This window comes from Anguilla anguilla, chromosome 7 (assembly GCF_013347855.1).
Source record: "Anguilla anguilla isolate fAngAng1 chromosome 7, fAngAng1.pri, whole genome shotgun sequence".
Taxonomy (NCBI): domain Eukaryota; kingdom Metazoa; phylum Chordata; class Actinopteri; order Anguilliformes; family Anguillidae; genus Anguilla; species Anguilla anguilla.
The window spans coordinates 19,649,285-19,667,291 of NC_049207.1; the positions used below are offsets into that span (position 1 = coordinate 19,649,285).

Here is an 18,007-nt window from a genome sequence, read left to right on the forward strand (position 1 = left end):
TTTGCCTTGAGGGAATACAAAACACGTTTTTGCCTTGAGGGAATTTCTTCAAATTTGGCACAAACGTCGACTTGGACTCAAGGATGAACTGATTAGATTTTGGTGGTCAAAGGTCAAAGTCACTGTGACCTCACAAATCACATTTTTGCCTTGGTTGGCAGAGGCATACAACCGCAAGGCGGTATTTCTAGTTTCATCTTACCAGAGAATGTGGACAAAGCATATGTCACACCAAAGTGTCAAATGGCAATCATTTATAGTGGGAATAATTTTACTGAATAATTTCAGCTGTGTAACACCAATTATTATTATTATTTTTAATGACTACACAATATGTTTGAACAATTGCCTGCATTTCCAGTGCTTTGGGTGTACGAGAAGCACATCTTAAATAGAATTCACAAATAAAATAGTTTTGCTTAGAAAATTCTGTTCAGAAATACAATACAGTATTTTACATTGTAGAAGAAATTTTGCTATTGTACTCATTTGGTGAAATTTTATTTGACTATCAGGACTATAGTACATTATTGGGCAAACATATGTCTGGATAGGTTTGTAAGATTAAATATTTCATAGGCCTAAATATTTTAAATTTGTCATGTTATTGTTTCTTGGTATAAATGTGTGTTTATACATGTGAATATTACAGTATATGCTACTAGAAAAATGTCATCATGGGGATAATTAAGTATTCTATGTATGTATGTATGTATGTATGTATGTATGTATGTATGTAGCCTACCCTATGTATGTGCAGTATTTACAATATTTTACCATCACAAATGTTGCAAATGTAGAAGAGCTTGTTATATTAAGATATATACAACTGTCAAAAATAGAAAAATGTATAATTTATTACACTAACGGGAAACAACGGGAAGAAAACGGTTTTCGTGGGTGAATCGAAACAACTCTGTGTGTGATGTAATTGTGCGACGGGTCATCTCGGGTGGCTAACGACTTAGCCGTTATCAATTGTCTTATTAAAATGACACAGAAATTTTTTTAGACTATAAAAAATGGGTAAAAGCATTATTTATTCATATACAAAAAACGTCCAAATGTCATAATTTATTTTAAAGGAATTCGGAAATCGCCCCATAGGGGCGTCTATTTTTTTAACCGGAAGTTTCGAAAATGCTAACAAACCCGAAGAGAATGACACGACTTCTGAATATCTGTGGTATGACCATGTGACGTAACGTGATGTAGCACTAGATCACGTGATACATAAACGCACCTCCCCTGTCCGTGCGTGGGATAGTGCTGTGGAAAACGCGTGTATTTTGCATTGTTCACTCACTTTAACTTGCAGCTATACGATTAAATCATGTCTCTGGAAGTGGAATCGGCAGAGTGAGTAATTAGGATGATTATTTTACATTATCTGAATATGCTGATTAGTAAGCTGTGTTCTTATATGGTTCCATAAAATAGCATTGTATGTTGTGTTGTTAGCTTTCAAGCTAACCAACGCTAACTACTGCATTTATAGCAGAGCTAACTGGTCAAAACGGTAGCTAGCTAGTTCGTTAGCTCACCTCAGCTGGCCTGCATGTTTATTCGTCCATTTTCTGATTGTAGTTTAGCATTGTCTGTATAAAATTGTGATATAATTATGAAAGACGTTCATGACTAGCGAATGGCCAATGATATTTGGGCACCTGGCTTGCTAGCACCATCAAGTCTGATGCGCGTCTGTTGCGCTAATAGTGAGCAAAGTTGCCTAGCTACCCGTGCCAGCTGGCCAAGTAGCTAGCTACTTGTTGAACTCAGTTGCCATCTATTTTGGCATCAAGTAATGCGCTGTAAGTTGTAAGGTGGCTCAGTTAAGTAGTTACCACACTGACAGCCACTCTAAGCATGTGATGTTGTAAGTTAATGATTTACAAAAAAATATTTTGGACTTTAATGCCAGCTCTCTGCTTGCAAAAAAAAGTGTATGTATGAACTGTTAAGTTCAGTGTCTTAGTTTAACAAGCTAGATTAGCTAGCCAACTCGTGTTGTGAAGTTGGGCTGTATGTTGTCTTAAACATTGGCTAGTCAGTTGTTCATAGTCGACTATGTTTGTTACCAATTTAGGCTGGTCAATGAGGGAAATTAAGGGTAATTAATCGCACTTGAACGTTTAGCTGAAGATATACTTAGCAGTTCTGAAGTTTTTATGCAATATAAAAACAATATGTGTCTTCTCTGAGATGATGCCATTTGTTAGTGACCCTCGGTTATGTTTCCTGTTTGACTGGGTTCAAGGATTTGGGTAATTGGTGCTGTATTGTATTTGCAGCGTGATCCGTCTGATAATGCAGTACCTGAAGGAGAACAACCTGCACCGCACCCTGGCCACCCTGCAGGAAGAGACCACCGTGTCCCTCAACACGGTGGACAGCATCGAGAGCTTTGTGGCCGACATAAACAGTGGGCACTGGGACACAGTCCTGCAAGCCATCCAATCCCTCAAGCTCCCGGACAAGACTCTCATTGATCTCTATGAGCAGGCATGGCTTTTCCCTGAACTGGTGCAAGCCAGATGTGCTTTTGTCATTCATATGCTTTGTGTTGAAATTTTGGACCAATTTTCTTCTCCCTGGATAGAAGTAAATCTGTTTCACAGTTGAAGCCCTTGGCTCTCAACCTGGAAGGATGCTCTCACAGAAGTGTTGTGTTTTGGGTCATTGTGAATAATTTACTGTGGGTGGCTGTTATTGGTGGTGTAGCCAGTGCTGAAGGCTGAAGTCTCTAGACGTACAGTACTACTGTGTGTTCTGGATACGTGTGTCTACTAAGTGATTGTAATGCAATGTAATATAATGGAATCTGTATCTCGTTGTGTGGATGTGACCTGGTTACCGTGTGAACGGCAGACTACCTTATCCAGGGTAGGCTACGTACCGCCCACCTGTTGGTGCATCTAACATGTGGTGCCTGGCTGATGCAAGACGTGTGTTCCCTGCAGGTGGTTCTGGAGCTGATCGAGCTGCGAGAGTTGGGGGCGGCCCGTTCCCTGCTGAGGCAGACCGACCCCATGATCATGCTGAAGCAGACCCAGCCCGAGAGGTACATCCACCTGGAGAACCTGCTGGCCAGGTCCTATTTCGACCCGCGAGAGGTGAGTTTCTCGACCAACAGGGAGAGGCCAGGCTGTTCTTGTGTGGCATGTGGGTATTGGCCACAGTTGTCCTTTCCTTAGCCATGCTTCTGCCTGTCTCATTATATGTCAAACTGGGAGACTGGTGTTTAGATCACTTGGGATTCTGGTCACACGTTGTTGCTGTTTTGAGCTTATTGTCTTCTAGTAGCAGGGAGGCACTCAGGCAAAATGCCTGCCATGGCCTACAGAAATGTGCTGACTGCCACTTGTTCTAAAATGCGTTCTGTTTAAATCCAGCTTAGATCATCTTTAGGGTAATTGTTTTTTTCTGCTGTGTGGGTCTGTATTTTAACTTGGTTCAATAGGCAATATCGTGATGGTAATTTTGCATATAAAAATGAAATTGGCAAACAGAGTCTCCCAAGAAGAAAATGTCGTTGATTGATTTAACGGATTGGTGGTTTTCACCAGGAGGGTTTCAGAGGACCGCCCAGCAAAGTGCTTCCAGTTCTGGTTTCAGTGCCTTCTGTGATTTCAGTTTATTCTTCTCTGGTCTCAGTTAGCTCCCCTCAGTATATTTCTTGCCTTGCTGGGCATTCCCATGTACTTGAGAACTGAAGACTGGGCTTCTGTGAAGAACTGTAACATCAGTCGATCCCAGATGATCCCATTGTGTGCATCAAGTTGTGAGATCTCGAGTCTGTGGCCTCAGTTTAAGATTGTCACCTCTGTGTGTGGATGTGTGTACGCACGTGTGTATCTCTGTGTGTATGTGTGTGTGTGTGTGCGTGCGCATGCCTCTGTGTGTGCGCACTTGTCTGTGTGTGCATGGATGTGCACCTGTGTGTGTGTGAATGTGTGCCTCTGTGTGTGTGTGCGCGCCTGTGTGAATGTGTGTGGGCACACAGGCCTATCCAGACGGCAGTAGTAAGGAGAAGCGGAGGGTAGCCATTGCCCAGGCCCTGGCAGGGGAAGTGAGTGTGGTCCCGCCTTCTCGTCTTATGGCTCTGCTCGGTCAGGTAAGTCATTTGCCTCCATTTCAATCCTGATGTAATACAAGAACGACTTACATTTAAATGGTTTAAAGATAACCATTAAATACCAGATGTGCATTGTATGAGCACAGTATTACATACACGTAATGACCGGTTGGTCTGAACATTCTGTTGGATATAAACATCTGTAGAAAATTTGTATTGTTATGGTTTGTGTGCTTACCCTGAAAGCGCTGTGACTAAGCACTGCTTTGGGCTCATCCCGCTGCTGTGCGTGTTTGTTAAAACGTGCGTGTCTCACCCCTCTGGCGGCCTTGTTGTTCCTCCCCCCCCGCAGTCCCTGAAATGGCAGCAGCACCAGGGCCTGCTCCCCCCAGGGATGACCATCGATCTGTTCAGGGGCAAAGCCGCTGTGAAAGACGTGGAGGAGGAGCGTTTCCCCACCCAGCTCAGCCGACACATTAAGGTACCCCTGTCACCTGCCGCCCACCACTGGCTTCCATGCGTCCAGAGCCTGAGGGGTGCATTTATTCAGCATGTCCTGTACCGAACAGCCAATGGGATGTGTTACCAAGGCTTCAGAACGCAGATCCTTGCTTCAATGACACATCAAGTTACGTCCGCAAATCTCAAAAGGCTTCGCCACTTTAGGATAATTCGCGAAAGCGTTTAATGTTTCCTGCCTTGTTGGTGTGGTTTACACGTGCAGACCAGTGCTATCCGCAGGTGAACTTTTGTGAAACCTGCTTTTGAAAAGGCGCCCTGTCTGAGCGTTGCTTTGTGTGCCTGCAGTTTGGGCAGAAGTCCCACGTTGAGTGCGCCCGCTTCTCTCCCGACGGCCAGTACCTGGTCACCGGCTCCGTGGATGGCTTCATTGAGGTGTGGAATTTCACCACCGGAAAAATCCGAAAGGTACGCCGCTTGCCCGACTGTCAGAGGTTGAAACTTTGGTGGGGAAAGTTATGTAACATTTGTGATCAGAGTGGAAGAAGTGCTTATTTCTTTGATTGTTCTCTGAAAACAATAAAAATTGAGTTGGGCACAGACTAATTCCCGCCAGCGTTTAGTGATGAATGCATGGATCCTCTGACAAAAATGAATCAAAATCAAGACTATTCTGTGGTAGTAGTAAGGTATTAAGGATGCACTCAGTAGCGGTCTGACTGCTGTGGTGAGCTTGAGCTGTGTGATCTGTGGATGCGGATGGCTGTAGCAGGAGGTTGCGGCGTGACATCAGTGCCCTGTGTCTCTGCGCGATAGGATCTGAAGTACCAGGCGCAGGATAACTTCATGATGATGGACGACGCGGTGCTGTGCATGTGCTTCAGCCGGGACACCGAGATGCTGGCCACGGGAGCACAGGACGGCAAAATAAAGGTTCTGCTCCCGCTCTCTTCTCAATTCTGTCCTCGATGTAACAGCATTTAAAGCCATTTTGTATTCTTTATAGGCAACGCCCTACAGGCCTGGGTCCAGTATGTATTTTGCATGTTTAAATGGTTAAATATTTAAGCAAATACTAAAATACAGTACTGTTTGAAAACAGTATTGCAGGTCTCACAAGTTTGATATCATTATTGGTGAAAATGTTTCCTTCTAAACTGCAAATCTTATTTACTGGTGATCAAAGGGATAAAGTATTTCCAGTAATTAATTGTCCCAGGTCTAACCGCATAGGTGTTTCTGAGAAGCATCAGATCTTACTAACAGACTAGCGATACATTGTAGGCAATCATTTTCATTACTTGCTGAAGGTGTGATAATTAGAATGATCTACTCCTCTTCTCGGACAGGTGTGGAAGATCCAGAGTGGCCAGTGTCTGCGGAGGTTTGAGCGCGCTCACAGCAAGGGCGTCACCTGCCTCAGCTTCTGCAAGGACAGCAGTCAGCTCCTGAGCGCCTCCTTCGACCAGACCATCAGGTGGTGCTACAGTTGGTGCTACAGTCACTGCACTGGCCTGAGCCCAGCAGCAGGCTGACCAGTGACTGCTACACACAGACACTGTGGAACTGGCACTCTGAAGCAAGGGTGTATCTTACAGCATTGGTCGTGTTTGTTGGCTCCTGATTGGATGGTTTGGGGCATGGTTCTACGGACAACCAGTGGTCAGAATTCCAAAACTTCTGCGCAGTGCAGGGATATAGCCACATGGGCATCTGAGGAAAGCTAAGGCTCGGCCTCTGGCGGTCATATTTTCTGTAGAGCTTGCCTGTCATATCGTAAATAATAAGGAACTGCTTCGACTCAGATGATACATGTTCAGAAGGCCTCACTGAGCTGTCACACTTAAACAGGAGAATATTTGCAGCTCATATCTGAGCTCATATCTGCAGTGGTGCTCAGGACCTCAAGCCTAGCACTGACAGCATCGGTGTGAGCAAGCAAACAACAGAGCTTGGGATTTCTATGAGTTTCTGCCAGCAAATCAGATTACTTTCGTCAGTTTTGAATGACTCGTAAATATACTGGCTGCTATTGGCTGCTATATGCACAATTGTGCATTTCACATGGTATCCAATGACAATAATGGCTGTCAAGGCTCCTGTCACTCTTAATTGAGAAATGAAAAGAAAACATGAGAGTCAGTTGATTTTTCAGATGGGAGACTTCCCTCTTTCAAATGTGGAACAATTATTTTTACAAAGCCAAAATGAATGGTCCCCATTGGGGATTATATGTAATAAATTAGAAGTTACATTTCTAGATCTGACTTGGTGGGAATGTAAATATTTTTCAGTTCTGAAATAAGAAATAGAAATTTTAGGTGTCTGACTGTTTGCAACTCTTTTGGGTTTTTTCAGGATCCATGGGCTGAAATCAGGAAAGTCTCTGAAGGAGTTTCGGGGTCACTCCTCGTTTGTAAATGAAGCGGCATTCACGCCGGATGGACACTACGTCATCAGCGCATCGTCCGATGGCACTGTCAAGGTACTGCCACTTGCTCAGGTCTCTTCAGCAAGTGTGTTCTGTCCCTTTCAATAGCCAAATGTACCAGGGTATGCATGAGTCTCTGAAAGTGCTGGATTTTGAGTGGCGATTCAAGATGGCCAAAGTGCTTGGTTTTTGAATCTTGAAAAGTCAAGTTTTCCAGAGCCCAAATTTTTTTAAACTTCTTTTTTGGCCAGTAATGCTGTCATCCAGCAGTCATGCTGCCTCCTCATTAAAATGCTTTGAGCAGTAATGAAAAAAAAAACAATTTCAGGTTACTGGACTCATCTTGGTTGTAGTTGGACAAGTTTGTTCTCTGATGGGTTACTTAATTTTCATCCTTACCATTATCTAGTATGAGCCATTCAGTTAAAGCATTCATTCTTCAGTTGGACTAGCCCAGTGATTGGGGGATGTAAATGTATTTATCAGGAATTTATCGTAGCCCATTACCTTCTAATGTGCTTAAAATAATGGCTACAAAGAAACAGCACATTTCAGTTGAACTGCAAACAACCAACCTAGTGTAACTGCAAAAAAGCATGGCTTTGATGAAGGTGATCTTTTATTTTTATTTTTTCAAATAATTTCATTGAAAATACAGAAACTTGCCCTTGCAGGTCCTTGAAAATTGTATGGTTTTTACTTTACAATTGTTATGGAACCCTGCATTATATTGGATTTAAAAATTTTTTTGGCATCATTTAAAATATACTGAAATCTGCACGTCCACTTATGTCAACTTTTTAAGGGTTGTGATTGGTTTAGAAATGACAAGTGAAGCACTGCTCTTGGCAAAGCCTGAATTGTAAGAATCTGAAATTTGTCCCCCAGGTCTGGAACGTTAAGACTACAGAGTGCTCCAACACATTTAAGTCCCTTGGCACCTCAGCCGGCACGGACATCACCGTCAACAACGTGATCCTCCTGCCCAAGAACCCTGAACATTTTGTGGTTTGCAACCGATCCAACACTGTGGTCATCATGAACATGCAAGGCCAGGTGAGGACTGCTTTGTTAGCCTGACTGGTGTTGCTCACATAAAATGCGCTGAAAATGTCTTTGAAAATAATGTTGTGAAAACAGTGGGAACACTGTGAATGTTTTCTTTGCACACACCCAAAAGGAGTTTTGCCTTTATTGATTAAAGCTGCAATGCTGGAATTCTGTTTAGATTCGTGTCACGTTGGCAGCGTGTGTGTGCACTTGGGAAATAAATGAATGTTGGGTCATCAGTAAAACTGTAATATTGGGGTCATTAGTCACCAGTAGGACAGGAATATTGTACCGGTCAGTCAGTGTCAGTTGTGCTTGTGGTGCAGATCGTGAGAAGCTTCAGCTCTGGTAAGAGAGAGGGGGGAGACTTTGTGTGCTGCACTCTGTCGCCTCGTGGAGAGTGGATCTACTGCGTGGGGGAGGACTTTGTGCTCTACTGCTTCAGCACCGTCACCGGCAAACTGGAGAGAACCCTGACGGTACGACCCGTCTGCCCCACCCCTGTCTCTGTCCCACCCCCTGTACTGTCCCCGTGTTGTGATTTTTGTCTGTCCCCCTCTTCTGTTTCCATGCTCTCTCCATCACCTTCCTCAGTCTCTCTTCTGTCTTCTTTGCCTTCTCCCTCTCCTCTCAATGCCTCCCTTCTTTTTCATGTTTTTCACACAAATTCCCCCAGATATTAGCATATATTTTATACATTCTGTTGCTGCAAAAATGTTAGAGCCAATGTGATCGGTTCAGAGAAACCCCTCATCTTCCAAGGGGTCTGGGAAACAGTGGCCATGCTGGCCTGGTTGTTGAAGCTGGGAGGTCTCTTTTTAAAGTGTTAGCCGTATTTAATGTCAAGCTTTAGGGCTGTATTTTAAAGGAGATCCTGAAGCTGGCCTTTTACAGATTTTAAATATTCCCAGTAATTATACTGTTGCAATTTATCGGGTAGATAGATACAATTCATTAGTGTACTCCATGGCTTGCATTGCAGCAGTTCTTGTGCAGCTACCTGTTGTAATTGTAACCCTGACTCTTTCACGTATTGGCATGTTAATATTTTTATTACTGAATATGCTGGGTTAACGGTCACGCGTCTGTGTTTGCGAACAGGTCCATGAGAAGGATGTGATCGGCATCGCCCACCACCCTCACCAGAACCTGATCAGCACGTACAGCGAGGACGGCCTGCTGAAGCTGTGGAAGCCGTAGAGCTGCAGACTTGCGCTTTCCGTTCTTCTGAGGGGCGGGGCGGGGTGGGTTGGGGGGGGGGGGTTCAGGCATAATGCCTTTCTATCATCATTTTTCATCGTGGGACCAGGGAATTTGGATTATTGGTTTTTCATTTTTAAGTTTTTAAAGCAATATCAGGTCGTAGTTTTTTTTGTCATAATAGTGTTTCTGGTAATGAAATGCATGATTATTTATTTTACGACAGGCAACGTGAAGGGCTGTGCATTGTCTCTTAGTGGCCGTCTTTCATGAATAAACTGATGCATCACCAATTCACGTTTGCATTTTCACCACCCTGTTCATTGTTACTCTCTCACGTGCGTCTCCGCTGCCTCTACAAAGCATGGATGTTATATGTTTATAACCAGTTGGGACGTGCTTGTTAGCCTTCATGTTTCATTGTGTCCAGGGTATTGTTTCCCTTTCGAGGGAGTGCATGCTCGTGTCTCTGTTTTAGTGTGTGAAGTCTGTGTGCAGAGAATCCAAGCATTGAGTCCATATGCAGTTAAAAAAAAAACCAACTGGCCAGGTCGCTACATTTTTTGTTTTTTGTAATGCATGGTTATTTGTGGAGTTGGATTAGTACAGTACATACCTCTTCCAGTATATACATTGTTAAGGACCCTTTGTACATTAGAGTCAAAGACAAAAATATTTTTGGACAAGCCTGATTCTGTTCTATAATGTACATTTTTTTCTTCAAATTTTGGTCTGTAGAATCTAAATGGTAGTGTATTACCCAGTATATATTTTTAGCTGCTCAAACTTTGTTGAGTTTTCTTGCCTTAATGTCACTAATTACCTCCCTTCATGCATCCGAGTATGCACAGTTATTGTGGTTTGCGTTTCAGGAACCACACATTTAAGGTTACTACTAAATGGCCTTGTTTTTTAATTAAGAGAAATGGGATTGTTTTTTGGTCAAAGGCTTGTCAGTGATGTCATAGTAATAACTGGCAGTGTAATTTATGACACTTCATGATTGCAGTGAACTGAAGCTCTCATCACTTGTTTATTATCACATTTGCATGGTTTTCAATATCTGGATGAATCCAAAACCATGGTGTTTGGTGAATGCTCCTAGTTCTGCTGTTGTGACACTTCCTGTGTTTTCAATCACTGGCACCTCCCATTGGAACATCTTGGGATTGCATGCATTCAGAAAGTATTTATGCAGACAGGGGGATGAAGTGTTTGGATTTTCTTAGCAGCATTATTGTTTGAATATTCTAGAATAAGGGCTGAGAGAGTAAAAGGACATTGACCAACAAGGCAAAGCAAGAAAAAAAACAATTTTTGAAAGTTAGCATTTGTGTGTAAGGAAGCTTCCAGAAGAGATGAAACTGGTAGACTTTTTTTGTGGGCCGCTCTGCCACAGAATTTTACACTTGAGTGCTTCAATAAAGGCTTGCTGCAGTTCCAACCACTGGACTCTCATTTACTTCCTGTGTGTCACAGGAAGAACACTGAGCTCTTGTTCATATCCGTGCCCATCTTCCCTCCCACATGTACTGGTAATGCATAAATAACTGCTGTCAGTACAACTGAACCACACCCTTTATGTACATTTTCTCACATTCGCCAGGCAATATATTTTTTGTGGGCAAATCTTTTATATCAAGATTTTAAAATGGGGATTGACATAATTGTAAGGTTTTTTCCACTCTCGGTGACTAAACACAATCATGGGATAAGTGGGAAATATAAAAATAAAAAACCCTGCTTCTTTTTCTGCCTATGTGCAGCTGAGTTGGTGTAAAGCTTAATAGCTTTTACACGCAAAAATCAATATTTAAAATCAGTGGATTTCACGTCCTCTTGGTTAAAATTAGCATTTGGCACAAACTTCCTTGGGTACAATTGGTTTTAAATTAAGGACTACCAACAGCATACTTTTTATATCAGTTAATCTAGTTCGTACAGGAGATTAACATTTCAGATTTGAATAAAAGGCAAAGTTAAAAATATACAAGCAGCAGATGCAAAAATGTATCGTGATGCTCTATGTACCATTTCATAAGATCATCAAAACCTACATTTTTCCACTGCCCAATAATTCCACTGATTCTGTTTTTTGTAATATAATATAGCCTAAAGGATGATGCAGGATTCAGAAAATGTGCTTCCTTTACTTTATCCTGTGCCATATTGACACCCTTGAAATGAAAAGCCATCCCCTCTGTTTTCCTGTCACTCCTCAACCCCCAAAACATAACTTCACCTCAACCTTCACATGAAATGATCACACGGGCGAGTCTTCTGACTCACAAACAGGAAATGCACATCTCATCCACTTTGGCAGCATCCTTTTCCCAATTCGCCACCTAAACCAGGATGTGCAGTAATGGAAGGGACACCTACTTCTTTGTCTGTCAGTGAGATCTCTGTCATCACATCTGCAGCTTCCAAAATGCCTGGGTTCTCGTTTCAGAGCAGAGCCCTGATTGATGTATCCCAGTGCTCTAGGACGTTTGGCACTGAATGCCACCTCCCGAGTGGTAGTCTGTGTCCTCCTTGTTTTCGAAGAGATGGCTTTCGCGTGGCAACTCGCAGTCCTCCAGGTCTGTGTAGAAGTAGAGGCCATCGTCCATTCTCTCCGAGTCTTCGTCCTCCACCTTACCTGGGAGGTAGCGCTCCAGCTCCTTCAGCTTGTTCGGGGACAGGAAGTTCTCCTCAGGAAATACCACCTGAGGTTACGAGAACAGTTCGCGTGAAATATGCATGCTTTCAGCCCACAGGTTTGTCACATCTGCTTCCTTCCAGCACAGGGAGCTGTGCTGCATAAAAGGTCATTAACACCCACATAAAACGGCATTGTCTTTAGCAACACTGATCATGTTACATCTGTGAGGACAACACAGAGACTGCTACGGTCTTAAGGATGAGATGCTGCAATGAATGACTCGTACACTTTGGAGAGGGCCATCAAATATGGTGCTGTAGCCAAATTAAGTTCCCCTTTTTGCCCTTAGTCTCACCATCAAATTACATTTTTAGGACTTACTGCCTCATCTCTGAATGAGAATTCTTGTACAAAAGGGCACCTTTGCATCTCTAGGGCAGATGCCTACATTTATAGATGAGGTTTTCACAGCAACTCTAATGAACTTAACATCATGGGTGACAGGCACTTCATAGCCACAAAAGTCAGTTTATTGCTGATGAGCAGATATCCCAAAAAGCCACACTAACCCCATTACAGGTCCAGCAGCCCATGGACGTGGACATGGTGAGGCAGAGAGGGGCACCAGAGATATTCTAGTATATTCTCTATGGGCTTTGGCAGCACCCACCGTGAAGACGATGATGAGACGGCCCTTCTCAAATGGCCGGCGATAGAGGGGCATTCCCTCATTTAGGACACACTTCTTGGTACCAGGCTTTATTAACTCTCCTGCAAGGACAAAAAAGGAGGACTTTAGGAGTCAGGGTGCACAAAATACGATATTTCAGGTGTCTTAGTTACAAATGAAATTAAACACGTGCTCAATGGCCTGTTCATCTCATAGAATAGTTTGTTCTTTCCCTGTACATGCACATTTTTGAGGCCTGCACCTAAACGTGAACTCACATATAAAATGATGTACAATAAGTGCATACTGAAGGTCACTGGAACTACTACAGAACACAGGTCCGATAAGGTACAATTCTAGTTATCCATAGCCATGAACTTCAAGTATAGTTCCAACAGTAACCATAGGCTAAGTCAGTGCAGTTATGGCAAGTCAAACCTGAAGTGAGGCACGATTACAAGAGATGATAGAGCTACAACATCAAGATGATGATACAGGTACAACATAAGTGCGAGATGAACATACAAGTGCAATATGAAAGTCCTAGAAGATCAAGATATAATGGCGCAAGTGATATAAGAGTGATCCTAGATTGGGAGTAATCCAGTGGTGTGTTGTAAGAGTTAGTCAAGGTAGTCTGAAGAGATGTGTCTAGACGATGGCGAAAAATGGGAAGTGACTGAGTGATTCATACAGCAATGGGGAGTTCGTTCCACCATGGGGGAGCCAGGGTGGAGAAGCGCCATGGTCAGGACGAGCAGGAACCATCCTCACTGAGGGCAGGAAGTGCAAACTGCCCTGCTGCAGTTGAGCGGAGCGGTCGAGATGGCGTGTAGTGTTACCTGGATGTGAGGTGATGAGGAGAGTTCTGCTGTCCAGAGTCTGAAGTGGCTTCCGAAAGCCACACAGCGCCTCCACTAACTGAAGTTCCATGGTCATGATCAAATTTTCACCCTTCCTGGAACAGACAACAGGCAACATGGAAGTGTAGCCACAAGAGTATGGATAAACAGGACCTGGACATGTGATACTCAGGACTTAGGACACAAGATTATGATTCATGCATTGGAATATCACTGATTTGTAAGTAAATACCAAATGGGCCCTTCTGAACCAGAGATTCCTTTTCTGCATTCTGGTTATCTCCGCAGCCTATGAGGGGAGTCAGACCTCACCGGGTGAAAATGGGGTGTGCTTTCTGGTCCAGGACAATAATGACATCCCCTGGCTCCAGTCCAGGCTCCTGGTCACCCTCTCCATGGAAGACTATCTTCTGTCCATCTTTCATTCCTACCAAAACAAACAATAACCATTCAGCAAATGCTGGGTTCTGACACTCCCAGGCACACTGGCTTAAGAGCCATACACCAGACATTCACTCCAACCAAAAAGCCTATGTTAAAACACTAAAATCAAATAATGTATGTCAGCTAGATGTGCATAATTGTATGTTGGAGGTAGGGTCCCTCTCTTGCATACTGAATGCTGTATTAGCAAAGCAGGCTTGTGCCTGAGGTCAGTAGTTCCCCAATTTCACCATGCAAGCAGCTATAAGCCAAGCTACTGTGTATCGACAATGCTAATATAACATACTGGGCAAACAGAACCCCTGCTCCACATTTTCCGACGGGCATGACTATCTCTAGATCTACATTTCCTACATGATGAGTAAATGATATCCTGCCTACTGTAGATGCCTACAGTTGACAGTTATTGCTCAGCTTTACCTGGCATATGTAACCCCGCTGTTAGCATTTCAGTCCACAAGTAACTGGTATGTCGGCTAATATTAACATAGTCGAAAGGCTTCCACTCAAACATGTTAAACACCCTTTGCACAGCTATAATATTTCCCTGAACTTTTAGCATGTTTTACTCAGCATAGAAAGCACGTTCTATCTTCAATATGTCTAGCTTCTTCCAGCTGCATTGAGCGGAAGCCTTCTAGATAAAGCAATGTGGGTGCTGTCTGTCTTCCCTGTGATCCATCGAGACCAGGGGTATGTTTCTGCAAATGGGGCTGAAACAGTGCAATTGCAATAATGTAAAAAGGCACCTAAGAAAAAACTAAGATGATGCCAATGACACCAGAATTAAGATACACCACGCACTTCTCAGGTAGGGCAAGTCCGTACCTCTGTCGATGTGGACCTCCAGAGTCTTGGTCTGGCGCAAGATCTTCCGGGCCCTGCAGGCCTTACACTTGTCCTTTTGGCTGATGCGCAGCCCCTGGCCATGGCAGGCTATGCAGAGGGTGGACACCTGCTGCACTACGTGTCCCATGAGCTGGTGGAGCTGTACCTGTACCCCTGTACCCTGGCAGCATTGACACACCTCCACCGCCCCCTTCCTGCCCCCGCGCCCTGCAAAGACACAACACACACACACAGGATTGACCACGACCCCATTTGTATTCTCACTATCAGCAATAGACTTCCCGAGGCCACGACTCTCACCCTGGCATCGGTCACAGATGATGTTCTTCTGGAGGGAGAGCTTCCTGGTGGCTCCGTTATAAAGCTCCTCCAGGGACACACTTAGCGTATGGACCATGTTCTTCCCTGTGTGTAGGTGAGGTGTCACTTGACTAGTCCAAGTCAATTCATAACCTCATGCATAACCTTTAATCTAATACACCACTTACTGAACAGTACAATAACAAGTATATCACAGTAATCTATGCTTTACTACACAAGTTATCTGTAATCTTCCAGTGGGATATTAGTTCAATGTTCATAAATTAACAGCAGTATGAAGGCCAACTAAATATGCATGCTGAGAGTTCATAATCAGTTCTCCATTTATAAAAGTGTCATTGTAGTTAAATGCCAAAGTCAAGATCAAAAATCATTAAATCACCCTACGCTTGTGGAAATAAATCAAATTCATCACCTTTCCTCTCTCGGTGCATTCTTCCACCTCCTCCAAAAAACATGTCAAAGATGTCCATGGGAGAGGTGAAGCCCCCGCCCCCTCCAGTGCCACCATCTTTGATGGCTTTCTCTCCCCCGCGGTCATACACCTCTCTCTTCCGAGTGTCTGAAAGGACTTCATATGCCTGTGAGATCTGCTTGAACTGTTTAGACAGGAAGAAAGGGATAGTAATCACGCATACACAAACACGTGTGTCTGAGTGTGTGGCATGTGCAGATATGTACACTAGCACAGCCATATTTTCTACATAGCCTGCCATAATTCTACATATTCCTTAAATATTCATTTAATCTTAATCAGCAGTATGTACTCAGAAACCGTTGAGATATATAGATGTTTCAGAGAAAAATTATATGCATATGCATTCTTGGTCACAATGTCAACAGAGAAAAGTCACAGAGGGAGAGGTTGCTTGGCATGTACAGCATGCACTCAACTAGCCAGTCAGGACATGGAGATGAAAGAACACATTGTCTGTAGTAATTTGGACATATTTGGACACGGTGTGTTTTAATTATCAGCCTGTCTGAAAAGAGATGCCCTGATTGACTGGTTGTCACTAATTAATCTGCACTTATGGCGACATCTCTAGAGTTTGATATTGGCTTCTAACAACATTTCACTCATAAAGGCATATGTCAGAATGTTTCTAAGTAAGTGACACTTTAGCCTCCTGTTTAATGAGCCGAACCAGCTGATTATGTTTGAGATTTTTCCCTTGAAACATGAGACATTCACATTGCATCACAGACTGAAATGAGGAGCCTGGGTCAATCGTTGGCACGTCCGACTTATTCTCACCCTTCCTCCTTCTGTTGGGTTCTTGTCAGGGTGGTACTTCAGTGCTAACTTCCTGTAGGCTTTCTTCAACTCCTCCGCAGTTGCACTGGGCCTGACACCAAGCATGTCATAAAATCCTGTTTCCTTCACCATTGCAACTTTCTCACACACACGCACACACAAGGGAAATTAATTTACCGCTATTGCCATTGTTCATAATACATAAAACTGTTCAATATATTATTACACGTGGAAACATGCTCGCACTCTCAAACCTAATCATGAAAGTAAACGTCAATAACTGACGTTTCACATCAAACATTCACATCGTTTCATAAAGCGAAACACAAATTCAAGTGCGCTGTGTGCTTTTGGTCAGCAGAAGGGCTACAGCGCAGTGCAACCCAGACTTGAGTCAAAATGTATTTCAAATACAGTAACTCAGTGCTGTGGTAAAAATGTAAAACATAGGCTGCTATATGTACTAAAACATGGAAAAACATTTTTTAAAAGGTGACGTTTATCCCATAGCTAATTGTTAGAAATAATCAGAAATTGCAGGTGTTTTAAGGTGTTGAAGTGTTTAAAATAACCATATACATTTGAACTAAGGTTGGTGCCATCATGACTAAATATGGTTTTGTTGACATTGTTCGTCAGCATGAGATCTTGCGGCCCCTTCATTTCTATCGATAAAATATGTAAAGACCAGGCAAACATTATTCAGCAAACAAAAATCCCACCTATCGTGTTACGTTTAAGTTCTCAAGTTCGCTAATGTTAGCAAGCTATGTATCAAACATAAGGATTCATTCGACTGACTTGGAACAAAGACAAATGTGCCCGTTTGCTACTGCGAATCTCCCGAGGTCCCGTGTTGCATGAAGCGACCTGTGTTAGCGAGCTACATGGTTGTTTTGTCGGCTGGCTTGCTAACACAGCAACACACATCAAAAGGCGACCGGCTAACGTTACTATATTAATAACTGTATCGACAGGTAGCTACTGCAATACAACGTGTCAGACCTCGGCAATTAGCTAGTTGTCATAGGTTATCAAGAAGCGGTAAACGTACAAAAACATTCAAAAAACGCAATCCAATAAAATTAGATCAGTGCTGTTTAGATGTATCACTATAACAATTGCGACTGCTTACTTCGTTATAGACAAAAACTATTCTCTTCCCAGTTCTAGTCACAGATGACGAAGACCCACTTTCCTCCAGTTGCTTTCTGTAAGTGCCGCTCGTTACCCAGCTTCTAACTTCCCTTTTGAGACTTTCGGTCAGTTACCTTAATGCCTACCTAGCAACCGTGAATAAGAAGGCCTTGTGTGTGTGACGCTAAGGTTATGACATCTAGTATGTAGTAAACAAAGTATGATTATGTACTACTTAATTTTGTAACTTGTCAGTTTGTAACAGTGAACTATTAAAATTGCCAAAAATCTACAAGTGAAGAAAATGAAACCACATTATCTCGTAATAGCAGTGATCCACACCATTGTCCCAAAGCTCAAATTAATTCTCCTAAAAATACCAAGTTGGCGATGGGGAATGACACTTGGAGGAGGAAAACTGGTCCTTAAAATCTACTCCGTAACATCTTCAAACATTTCTAGGACCAGAAGCAACATGACAAACGTCTGGGACTCTGTACCCAAAGGCTTGATTGGCTGGAAACCCACACCTCCATTTGTGATGTCCAACTATGTAGTCCTGACTTAGAACAAACAAGGACCCTGCAGGACTTTGTATTTATTAAC

General features: G+C 43.1%; 2 protein-coding genes across 4 annotated transcripts; one reads left to right on the forward strand and one right to left on the reverse strand.

Moving 5' to 3' along the window:
* The first annotated feature begins 1,207 nt into the window (after positions 1-1,207).
* smu1a (SMU1 DNA replication regulator and spliceosomal factor a) lies at positions 1,208-10,659 on the forward strand. Its single transcript, XM_035424671.1, has 12 exons — positions 1,208-1,359; positions 2,292-2,502; positions 2,961-3,113; positions 4,004-4,114; positions 4,428-4,556; positions 4,883-5,002; positions 5,351-5,467; positions 5,884-6,011; positions 6,893-7,019; positions 7,854-8,021; positions 8,342-8,494; positions 9,117-10,659. The coding sequence occupies exons 1-12, from the start codon at positions 1,334-1,336 to the stop codon at positions 9,213-9,215; spliced, it is 1,542 nt and encodes a 513-aa protein (XP_035280562.1). The 5' UTR covers positions 1,208-1,333; the 3' UTR covers positions 9,216-10,659.
* On the reverse strand, positions 9,782-17,847 carry LOC118231137 (dnaJ homolog subfamily A member 1-like). Of its 3 annotated transcripts, none has more exons than XM_035424675.1 (9): positions 17,400-17,847; positions 16,265-16,401; positions 15,422-15,605; positions 14,986-15,090; positions 14,665-14,892; positions 13,705-13,819; positions 13,372-13,487; positions 12,530-12,630; positions 9,782-11,923 (listed from the first exon to the last, which is right to left on the reverse strand). In XM_035424675.1, the coding sequence occupies exons 2-9, from the start codon at positions 16,394-16,396 to the stop codon at positions 11,699-11,701; spliced, it is 1,206 nt and encodes a 401-aa protein (XP_035280566.1). In that variant the 5' UTR covers positions 16,397-16,401; positions 17,400-17,847; the 3' UTR covers positions 9,782-11,698. The 3 variants fall into 3 exon arrangements, with proteins under 3 accessions (XP_035280566.1, XP_035280568.1, XP_035280567.1); XM_035424677.1 differs by having other exon boundaries at positions 16,265-16,405; XM_035424676.1 differs by having other exon boundaries at positions 17,066-17,847.
* Positions 17,848-18,007: the final 160 nt, after the last annotated feature.